The sequence below is a fragment of the Pantherophis guttatus genome, chromosome 8, assembly GCF_059756535.1.
Source record: "Pantherophis guttatus breed Tessera chromosome 8, ASM5975653v1, whole genome shotgun sequence".
Taxonomy (NCBI): Eukaryota; Metazoa; Chordata; class Lepidosauria; order Squamata; family Colubridae; genus Pantherophis; species Pantherophis guttatus.
The window spans coordinates 57,998,421-58,010,522 of NC_142070.1; the positions used below are offsets into that span (position 1 = coordinate 57,998,421).

At 42.0% G+C, this 12,102-nt stretch overlaps 1 protein-coding gene across 10 annotated transcripts in view; it reads left to right on the forward strand.

The window, feature by feature from the left end:
* Window positions 1–12,102, forward strand: part of CC2D2A (coiled-coil and C2 domain containing 2A) — a 285,150-nt gene that overhangs the window by 166,293 nt on the left and 106,755 nt on the right. For all 10 annotated transcript variants that reach the window (XM_034408876.3, XM_087875257.1, XM_034408877.3 and 7 more), the window contains 3 exons: window positions 8,150–8,353; window positions 10,867–10,959; window positions 11,860–11,951. In XM_034408876.3, the coding sequence (XP_034264767.2) occupies window positions 8,150–8,353; window positions 10,867–10,959; window positions 11,860–11,951 (389 nt within the window). The remainder of the gene's footprint in view (window positions 1–8,149; window positions 8,354–10,866; window positions 10,960–11,859; window positions 11,952–12,102) is intronic.

The following is a 12,102-nucleotide window of genomic DNA, read 5'->3' on the forward strand; positions in this document are numbered from 1 at the left end:
AACCCAATCCCATCCCATAGACGAAATGCAACCACTGTCCTGGGACCGGACCACGGCGGCATCGCCAGCTGCTGCGCCCTCCGATCCCCATCAAAGCAAACTAACACACGCCATGAGCACATGACAAGACCTCAGACTCGGAACCAAACCAAAGCCCGGGATGTTGCATCACAGCCATCTGCTCAAGACAATACATCACAGAACTCAGGATGTTACAACACTAAAGCTCAGGTTGTTACAACACAGCCAACTACCCAGGATGTTGCAACACAGGACTCAGGATGTCACAAAACTAAAGCTCAGGATGCTACCACACAACCCATTACCCAGGTCATTATAACACAAAAAACTAATGGGCACACAGCTAGGACCTTGCCCACACAGGATGTTACGAAACAGCCGACTAATCTGCAAACATCAACTCCATCAACTAATCAAGATGTAACAACACAGCCAATCAACCCGCTTATAACAACAAAGCCAGCACTCCACACCTCCCCACCAGTATTTATAGAGAGATGGCATCTCCGATCACACTGCTCGCACAAGCACGAAGCCGAAGACTTTACAAGTCGTAGGCCTTGATGTGTATTTCTCTTTAGCCAGGTTCTTCCTACGTAAACCAAGATTTTTATGCAGCCCTAGTTCAGTGAAATCACAATCCACTAGTTTCTAGGCTTTTTTCAGCAGACTGCAGCAGAGTGCTTGCTGGCTGCCTGAAAAAAGCCTAGAAACTAGTGGATTGTGATTTCACTGAACTAGGGCTGTATAAAAATCTTGGTTTACATAGGAAGAACCTGGCTAAAAAGAAATATACATACATACATACATACATACATACATACATACATACATACATACATATGGGATGAAGGTGTGGCTAACTGATAAGGGCTTATAAATCCGAAATAGATCTATCTTAGTCTCCTTAGTCTCCCAATGGGCAGCAGGGTGCTTGCTGGCTGCTGGAAAAAAAAAAAAAAGAAAGTCTAGAAACTAGTGGATTGGGATTTCACTGAACTAGGGCTGCATAAAAATCTTGGTTTACATAGGAAGAACCTGGCTAAAGAGAAATACATACATACATACATACATACATACATACATACGTCTATCTTTAACTTTCTTCTAAATGTTATCTATTTTTATTTCGGTTATCAATCCACCTATACCATTTATCCCACACTGCATAGTATTCTGAATCTTCTTTTTCTTTTAATTCTAAAGTTAATTTGTTCATTTCGGCATATTCAAATATTTTTTGAATAATTAATCCCTCTGGTGGTACATTATTTCCTTTCCAATATTGCGCATAAGCAATTCTCGCTGCTGTAAGTATATGTAAATTCAAGTATCTCATTTTTTTGTCCTATTTGGTTTTTAGTACACCCAGGAGAAATGTTTCTGGAATTAATTTGATTTTACTGTTAATTAATTCTTGTAACCAAGTGTTGTGACCCACCAGCGGCCTGCGTGGATCGTGGGTGATCCCAATGACGAGGAGGCTGGTGTGGTGTCGCACCAGCAGCTGGCACTGAACCTAGTGTTTTTCTTTACGTTATAAGCTATCGTTATCCCCCTTATATAGGCTTTCATAGTATCCCATAAATTGTTAAAGAGGTATGCTGTTTTTTATTTTCTTTAAAAAATAATCTCAATTCTTTCATTATCCTTTCTACATACTCCTTTTCTTTTAATATTCGTGGATTTAACATCCATCTTCTAGTTCTTTTCTTTGGGGCCTTTCCATGTTACCTTAAGGGGGTTATGATTTGCCCACGAGTTTGGGGGGATCTCAATTTTTCCTATTTTTGTCCTAGTTCTTTATTCATCCATAACATGTCTATTCTGGACCAAGACTCATGGGGGTTAGAATAAAAAGTATATTTATTTTCTTTAGGATGAAAAGTTCTCCATATATCTATTAAATTCAGTTCCTCTGCCATATTAAAAAAGGTTTTGGGTAGTGGTATTTCTTTTCTTCTTGTCTTTACTGCTGGTGTAATCTTTTTTAATATCTATTATCCCATTATAATCGCCCACGATACAAATGTTTCTGTCATTCCTGGCAGGATTTCTATGCAGTGGTGGGATTCAAGTTTTTTAACAACCGGTTCTGTGGGCGTGGCTTAGTTGGGGGCGTGGCTAGCTGGTCATGTGACCGGGTGGGCATGGCTATGTGCATAAAGACTACTCAGAGGGCTGAAAAACGTCATTTCTGACTGGTCCTCGCACTTATGACCATCCTCACATTTATGCCCATTGCGGCATTCTTAACAACAGTGTCAGTCATTTCACCACTACTTCTCTTCACCACGGTGACAAGATAGGGCGCAAAACGTAAAATGTGAGGACAGTCGTAAGTTCAAGGACTGGTTGAAAGTGCGAGGACCGGTCAAAAATAACTTTTTCAGTCTTCTGACTAGTCCATATGCACATAGGGACTATTCAGAGGGCTGAAAAAAGTCATTTCTGACTGGTCTTCGCACTTTTGACCGGTCACATAAATGTGACCTTCCTCACATTTATGCCCGTTGTAGCATTCTTAACAACCGTGTCACTCATTTCACAACTGCTTCTCTTCACCATGGTGACAAGATAGGGCGAAAAACGTAAAATGTGAGGACAGTCGTAAGTTCGAGGAGTGGTCAAAAGTCCGAGGACCAGTCAAAAATAACTTTTTCAGCCCTCTGAGTAATCCATATGCACAAAAGAATACAGCAATAGAGAGGGATGAAGGAAGGAGAAGAGAGATGGAAGAAAGAAGGAGAGAGAGGGAAGGAAGAGAAGGGAGGAAGGAAGGGAAAGGAAATTAGAGTAGGAGTGAGGGTAAGAGAGGGAGGAAGAGAGGAGGAGAAGGAGAAAGGAAGAGGAAGTAGGGAGGAGAAGAATTGGGGGGGAAGAGAAAGTAAAAGGAAAGAAAAGAGAGAGGTGGTAGGTTTGAGGAGAAAGATTGCTGTACAGTAAAAAAGATGAAATGGAAGAAAGGCAACCCCAAACAAATATAAAGATATTAAGATAAAGAATGAATTGTTAAACTTTAAAGAATAAAAGAGAACAAATATGAATAAATAGCAATAATTAGAAACACACCTACAAACATACAATATATTTTCTTTGAACAGAGTATTTGGCCGGTTCACAAATTTAAACAGTGTTTAGTCATTTCAATTAAATTTACAATTTCTATATTTCCTTTTTGCCATATTTATTCCTTATCTACCGTATTTTCCGGCGTATAAGACGACTTTTTAACACATGAAAATCTTCTCAAAAGTCGGGGGTCGTCTTATACGCCGGGTGTAGTTCTCCTGTAACCAGGCAGACCAGCCCGAAAGGCTCTGACGAGCCTTAAATGGCTCTGGCGATCCCAGCTCTGGCGATCCCAGCTCTGACGATCCCAGCTGAGTTCCCTGCAACTCAGCTGGGATGGCCAGAACCATGTAAAAGATAAAAAGTTTTCCCCCTCCAGCTTGCTTACCTCAGCTGCTAGTCCCAACACTTGCCTTGCTTCGCTTGCCTGAATCTATTCCATCAGCAATCAGCAATCAAGCAAGCAGGGAGTTGTGGACTTCAACTCCCAGAATTCCTCAGCCAGCAAAGCAAAGCTGGCTGAGGAATTCTGGGAGTTGAAGTCTACAAGTCTTAAAGTTGCCAAGGTTAGAGACCCCTGTTCTAATGGGTAAGTTTTTTTCCCCTTTGGGAGCTTTAAAAAAAATAGTCAATTGGGGTTTTTTTAGTTGTTCTTTTTTAGACCTAGCCATTTAAATTTTAGGAAGTTTTAAATTTAGCTTTCATATAAAAATAAAAATAAAATAAAATAAAATAATATTTGTGCAGCTTTCTGAGATTTAGTGTGTTTCTGTAGTGTTTCACTCTAACTACACAAACACACAAAATCTCACAAAGCTGTATGTGGAATTTTGTGTGTGTAAAGTGTGAAAGTTGGTTTTTTGGACTTTTTGTGGCTGTGTGAGGTTCCTGCTTGTTGCAGGGGCCATTTTGGGTCTAGCACAGCTGCTTTTACATTGTGGGTGAGCCAGTTGTGTTGTGTTGTGTGTGTTTAGAGTGTGAAAGTTTTTTGGGGGGGCTTTTTGTGGCTGTGTGAGGTTCCTGCTTGTTGCAGGGGCAATTTTGGGTCTAGCACAGCTGCTTTTACATTGTGGGTGAGCCAGTTGTGTTGTGTGTGTGTAGAGTATGAAAGTTTTTTGGGGGGCTTTTTGTGGCTGTGTGAGGTTCCTGCTTGTTGCAGGGGCCATTTTGGGACTAGCACAGCTGCTTTTACATTGTGGGTGAGCCAGTTGTGTTGTGTTGTGTGTGTTTAGAGTGTGAAAGTTTTTTGGGGGGGCTTTTTGTGGCTGTGTGAGGTTCCTGCTTGTTGCAGGGGCCATTTTGGGTCTAGCACAGCTGCTTTTACATTGTAGGTGAGCCAGTTGATGTTTTTTAATTTTTATTTGGTGTCCATTGGAAGAGGGATAGTCTTATATGGCGAGTATAGCCCAAACCCTATATTTTAACAGGAAAAGTTGGGGGTCATCTTAAACGCCCAGTCGTCTTATACGCCGGAAAATACGGTATTTTTTTAAAAAACCAATATTACCCTTCATCCTCATCTCTAATCTTAATCAAATTCAATTTTTCCCTTTTATTCTATATTATACCCCTTCCCATTGTCATCTATTTTTATAATCACATTGGTTAATTATGTAATATTACAGTTGTTTAATATAAATTCAACATTTTAATATAAATCAATTAGTTATATAACTATCTTTTTTGTATATTAATCAATATGAACATGAATATTCCAATTATTTCCATGCAATCTAATTTCTTACAAATCAATTAATTATATTTACCAATAATAATAAACCAAATAATTTCCTCCATATATTCTCCAAACCACAACTTAACCATTTCTGCTCTCAACACAATATACAATTAATAGTATCTCAATTATTACAATTCCCTAGTTAAATAGAGCATTTTTTCTTTTGTGTTTTAAAATCTTGAACTCTTTTTCCCTAAATTTCCCATTGTTTGCACCTACCTTTTTTGGTGAGGAAAAAGAAATCTGCCTGCCTAATTTTCCAACATTGCAGCAAACAGCAAAGCCAACAGCCTGCTTTACTTTCAGTTTCGTTTTTCAGCATAGCTAGGGGGAAAAAATCTGCTTAAGCACTCTTTGCAAGCAAGCAGCAGAGCCCTGAGCAAAACAGCTGAGAGCAAATCAGCTGAGAGTCGGGAGGCCGATCTAATCAACGGGCTAATTAGCCTATGCTGAAGCTCCGCGGGCCAATAAAATTACAAAAAAACACCGAACCGTTTGTTAAATTGCTGGCTGGCCTGCCCCTCACCCACCACAATTTATTGGCAATAAATATGGTGCGGAGGGGCGGGGTAAGGGGCGGGGCAAGCCAGCAATTTAACAAACGGTTTGGCCGAACCGCCTAGAACCGGCAGAATCCCACCACTGTATCTATGGAGAAGTCACTTGGCCAATGGGGTGGGAGTTCGTCTGAACCCTTTTCGCTAAACACATCCTGCTAGTCCCGATAATCTGGTGGAATTCAGGGATCAGCCTTTTTTCTCTCTTGCATTGTGGCTCCCACCTCCTGCCTTGGCTCTGGGGTTCTTAAGCCCCTTTCTGACTTTCCTTTTGCTTTTGCTCATTGGATTTTTAGCAACCCCCTCCTCCAATTTACACAGGGATTCCATTTCTGTATCCATGCTAGTCCCAATACTAGATGTCTCTCCATGCCTTGGCTGATGGTCTTGATACAGTCTCTGACTTTGTGATCTGCCAGGGGGTCTTCAAAGCATTTGCGGAGCACTGCCACGAATCAGTTGAATTTCCTCAGCTCAGGATGAAATTGAATTTTCTCACCTCAGTATCATCATTATGGAGGGTGACCATCCACCACAGCCTCTTCTAGGGCCATGGTGGCACATCTTACCTTGCAGCTTTTGTAACTATTTTGGGACAATATTCCTGCATGTAGGTTCAAGCCTGGGTTAAAAAGAACTCCAGCTCCTGGAGATCTCCATCAAATTTCACGTCCAGGATATGGTGCCCACTGATTTGCCCCCCCCCCCCGGGGTTGGGGTGGTAGAAGGTTTCACTGCTGCTGATCCATCTCTGGTGCTGCCCACCGCAGTCACCCTGTCAGTTGCTGTGGCTGGAAGCGGCTGGTCTTAGAGTTGTGTGTTTTGGGCGAGGGCTTTGTATGCTTTGAGGTTCTTGAACACACGCACCCCCCGCATAAACTTTATGGCTTGCTCCATCATCCAATCAGCCTGGCCATGCTCTCCACTTATCCAGCTCCTCCAGCTCCATTTACTGTTCCTGTCAGCAACTTCCATGGCTTCCACAAGTGAAGGTCTCTGGGTCTCTGTCCCTATCGGAGCCTGAATCCACAGAGGAGGATGAGCCGGAGCTGACAGAGGCCAAGGGGCAGCCTTGTTGGCTTTGGAGGAATGCAGGGAGGAGCAGGACGAGGCAGCCCCGGGCCCCTCAGGCTTGGGATGGCTTGCCATCAGGGAGGAACAGGGCAGGATGACTGAGAGAGGACAGGCAGTGGAAATGAGGAGCAACGGAGCTCAGGCAATGAGCAAGGACTGCCCCCTCCTGATCTCCGAGCACAGAGAGTGGAAAGAAGGTGGGAACAGCACAGGCTGACTCAAAAACTCAGGAGAGCGCCCCAATACTGCAAATAGTAGAAATGAGGAAAACTGTCATGGAGAATAAAATGGTTTGCAATTGATAATTAAGAAGATCACAGAATTTCTTTAGCGTAGTTACATTTTTGTACCATCAGTTGTTGATATAAAAGCAGAGACCCCCTCCCTTTTTTTTACTGGATGTTTCTGCAATTCTGTCTGCCCTTGGTATCTGAAACCCTGGGATATGCAGGCTGCTATAATCAATTGATTCATTTAGCTAGGTTATTTATTTATTTAGTACAGTATATGGCAAATACATGGACTTATAGTAGTTCAAATGTTAATGTCCAGTCCACCCAGCCATTCAAGGACAGGGTGATCTATGTTGAAAAAATCAGACATTGGGCCAATGTAAGCTCTTGATGGACATTTGGACACAATGTGATGGATATTTTGTCAAGGAGCACCACAGTCACACACAGGTAGAGACAAGACCCCACTTGAGTCCTGGTAGACACCAGGGGTGGGTTTCACTTACCTTTGCTACCTGTTCACTTGCGTGCGCACCACTTCTGCACATATGCAGAAGGTTCTGTGCATGCACAGATCGTATTTGATGATGTCCATGTGGGTGGGCGGAGCCTCCCCCTGCTGCTGCTACTGGTTTTCCCAAACTGGAGCGAACCGATAGCAACCCACCACTGGTAGACACCATGTGGGGTACGGATCCTGTTCAGAGTTGACCAATGCCATTTTATTTAGCCGTTGCCATGTATTTAGAGAGCCAGGAGTTCTACAAAGATGTCTGACTGCCAACTGTCATTAACTGCCAATTCTTCAATGTAGTCTGCCTGCCAGTTGTTGCTAGTCATTTGGTTCACAATTCCGTGCTATCCAGGGTGCACTATGAGGAGGCAAACTAGCATCACACCCCATTTAGTCAGGTTTCAGTGAAGCACAGAGCTGCTGAGTTGTAAAAATCAGAGTTGCATCTGTTTAAAAGAAGTATTTCATCCATCTTATTAGCAAATGAATGTAAATTAGTCAGGAAGAGTGAAGGAAGAGGAGTTTTTATTCCACTTTTTAGTTTATTTAAAATCCCCCCTCTCTTACCCCTTTTCTGCCTCCATCATCTCCTCCTTTTGTTTTTGTTATTCCATTGTTCAGAGACAACTGCTTCTTCCTGGATGAGAATCTCTTCAGTATTTGTAAAAATGGGAGGGGAGTGTAGTCTATGCCATGCCACGCCATGCCACGATACTCTGCTCTATTCTACTCAATTCCTACTCCTACTATTCTATTCTTTGCCATGTTGCCCACAGAAGCACTGTGTGTGTGAATATGAACATAGATACATATACACAAACTAAAATACTTAGTTACAGTTTTCTTTAAGTATATAAAGAGTCCTTCGGGAGTAGGGCGGTATACAAATCAAATAAACTAAATTAAACTAAACTAAACTATAAGCCTTTTTGTTTTTCAGATTACTCCATGTGGTGATTCTTCCATCCCAGATTTCTTTCGACTGGACCAATTGCAGCAAGAATTTAATTTTGTTTCTGATGAGGAATTTAATATGTCCAAAAGATTTTGGTTTCTTGAGCTCAGAAAAAATGAGGTAGCTGAATTTCAAAATTTTAAATTTGTTCCTTTATTGGAAAGAGAGATCAGTGAAAAAAATTTGCAGGTAAGAAATCGTTCTAAAAATTGTAATTAGAATTTATTGACAATAAAACTTCCCATCTTAGTTTCAGTTTCTTTGAGATCACTGCAGCTTTAATTTAGCAACTTTAGAAAATCTGCGAAGAAAACTTATGATATTATTTTAATTTATGGCAAGGTAGTTTATGTGAGGACGTAGGTGGAGAGAAATTCTCCATGTCATAATTCTGAAATGTTTACTGAAACAAAGCCATATATTTTGATCACAAACCTTCCAAGCTTGGAATGAGCAAATTTTTGAATAAAACTCTTCCAGGGCTAGACAGAACAGGGCCTTCTAGTGGACTGTTCTAAATAGTGTTGTGTTTTACTAAATGGTTTTATGCATACTTTTAAAAAAATGAAGGGGGAGATTAGGATATAAAAATAAAATATTAAATCTTTAATTTACCAAACCATTCAAATCTTCCCATTGAATAGAAGATGTTAAGACTCTAGAAAGAGTGCAGAGAAGAGCAACAAAGATAATTAGGGTACTGGAAAGTAAAGTGTATGATAAACTGGTTGGAGGAACTGGGTATGTGAAGTCTAACAAAGAGAAGGACTAGGATTCATATGATAATAGTGTTTCAGTACTTGAGGGGCTGTCACAGAGAAGAAAGACTTATTTTCCAAAGCACCCAAGATAGGACAAGAATTAAAAAGTAAAAGATCATGAAAGAAAGATATAACAGCTTGCCTCCAGAAGTTGGTGGTGCTCCATCACTGGAGGTTTTCAAGAAGACATTGGACAACTATTTGTCCGAAATGGTATAGGACAGTGTTGGCGAACCTTTTCAGCACTGAGTGATGAAAAGGGGAGCTCGCGCTTGCATGCCGGAAACTGGAAGAACAGATGATATTCTGGTTTCCGGCACATGCATGCACGTTGGCCACCTGGTGTTCTAGTTTCTGGCACACATGTGCGCCCAAAGACCAGCTATCTGGTGCACATGCGCCGGCTCTGCCTGACCTTTCAGGGGTTCTCACACCTCCCTGCCCACCCGCCCTGCCCACCCCCCCGGTCTCCGTCAGGGTGACGGGACATCCCCACAGATGACCAGATTCCACAGCCCTGGGCAGGGAAAGAGTTGGGTGGAGAATGCCGCCTCCCTCTACTGGAAAGCCGGAGCCCTTTCCCGACCTCAGAGGTAAGGGGTGTTTGTGTTCCCGGGGCTTGGGTTAGGGGGCCAGTAGGCAGAAGAGCTTTGCCCCAACTCTGGCCGGGATGAAGTGCCCCCCCCCCAAGCTGGCCACCGAGAACAAGCCGGCGCAGCTCCCCCTTTCCCGGCCGCTTCCCAGTTGGCACACTTCTTACCCCTCGGCAGTGTCTCCATGCGTGAGGAGCTGCGCTCTCTTCCGGTCCTCCTGACACAGCTCGCTTACCTGACGGCGGCTCCTTGTTTTCCTCCTGGCTGCTCCAGCATCCCGGCCAGAAATGGCAACGTGAGAATCACCACCACCCCTTTGCCCCTCACAATGGCAGAAGTGGGCGGGGCGGCAGGGCGCCCAGCCAGCAAACACTGCCTGCCTGTGTGCCCGAGCCAGCCAGGCGCTCTGGACTGCAGATACATATCAGTGCCGCAGGCTGGAGGGCTGGGGCCGCACAAGAAGCCTACTCAGGCGGGGAGGGCAGGAAACCTGGCCCGCCCATCCTGGCTCACAGCTCTGCTCCCCTTGCTCTTCCGGGTTCCAGCGTACTGGCCACCTGGTCTTCATGCATGTGGGAGTGCCAGAAGAGCAGCCGCCTGGTCCACATGCACATTGGCTGGCTGGTCTTCGCACATGCATGCACGCCAGAAACCGGAAGACCAGGTGCGTGCTGGAAACCAGAAGATCATTTTCCCGGCATGCGCATGTGGCTGCTCTTTTGGTTTCTGGCACTCCAGTGCACATGAAGACCAGCTGGTCAACGCCAGAACCCAGAAGAGCAACGGGTGACGGCTCGCATGCCCAGAGAGATGGCTCTGTGTGCCACTTCCGGCACCCGTGCCATAGGTTCGCCATCATGGGTATAGGATCTCCAGCTCAAGCAGGGATTGGAGTAGAAGACCTCTAAGGTGCCATCCAACTGTTATTTATGTTCTATGTTCATATGTTCTATGTTTATGGTTAAATGTATTGGATGGTCCCAGTTAATAATGGTTATAGCTGAACCTGCGATATGAATTCAGGCATTATCTCCAATATTGGAGCCAAGTTGTTAATTCTCATTTTCAATCATTTTAAACCCAGAACTCAAGATGTTATGAGGTTTTCTCCTTTTAAAGTACTGTAGAATGTCTATAAACTTTATTTTACTTGGCAGGGGAGGGAGGGTGATGATGAACTTGCTGCTTTTGGTTTTTCTTCTGATCTGACTTGCTTCTGATGGCTTTTTGATTCATGCTGGCAGTAGAAAGCTGAAGGAGAAGAAAAAACAACACAATATGTGTTTTTGAAAGATAGAGGTCTAAAGGGCTTTCATTGATATAAGTCATGGTGGTGGCTCTTTTTCAGGACTATGAGAAAAGATTGCAGAAGAAGAATGTCATTGATTCAAAGGACTATTCGGATGCACACAGAGCAATTGTTGCAAAGTACATGGAAAAGGTAAGGTTTTTTTAATGTACATAATAAATACATATGCAAAATATACTTGGAAATATTTTGGAAAAATTCTAAGCTTAATCATAACCCTAAATAATTGGAAGTACCATAACTGATGGCAAGATGGATGGTATATACATTTAATTAATAAATAAAAATACTTGGAAATATTTTGTGTATATCTCTGCAAAAGATGTAATACATCTTTATGCGTTGTAAGACAACAGGGTGTGTTTTGAACTAAATCATTTAACTAAATAGTAAAAATATATTTAATGTTAATAATAAATAGAAATTTATAATAGAAATAAACAATACAAATATTTCCTAAAATTTATCTTTGCCACCTCATTGCTTATGTCACCATATTCTGATTTCTTAGGAAACCAGGGAAGTTAAAGGCCAAATTATAAAAACATTTTTGCATCTCAAGCGTGTTATGTTTTGTTTTGTTTTAATGCAAGCTATATGGGCTAAGAACAGCCATGCGGATTTTCTCTTAAAGGACAAAATGACTAAGTCCATTAAGAAATGACAACTGTTGCAAGTTGGATAGGTCTCTGCAACTTAATGCAAATTAATAGAATTTTTTCCTTAAAAACTATAGACCAGATTCATTCCCAATTTCAGTATCTTAGTCAGTTTGCAAATTGGCCTACTCTGTCCTTTTCAATTGCTTTTGTATGTCACTCTACCCAAATCTTACTTGCTTATGATTATTTTCTGTTTTTAAGAAAGAATTAATCTAAAATGAAAGAATGAGGTAGGATTGAATGAGTTTTATCCTATAGACCTTTTGCTTGATTGTTTTAGCCCAAAATGGGTCTTTAAGAAAAAGAACAGCTGTATTTGTTAATGTGAGCAGCACAGCAATTAATTTCAGATTTTCATCTTTTTTTTCAGGTTAGGGAGTCAGTAATTAATCGTTTCCTGATTGCAAAGCACCATTTTGTTCTTTCTGACTTGGTCAATGAAGATGAAATCCCTACTATTGGGTAAGGAAGAGAATATAAGGCTAGCTCAAAGTTGTAATGTGTTTCATGTTTTTGTCTAACTTTGAAGGGTTTTAATTTAAATATTTGTTGAAAGTGCAATTGAGGCACTGAAAACCTTGCTTAATTTGTTTTAAAATGTAGCCATGTCCCT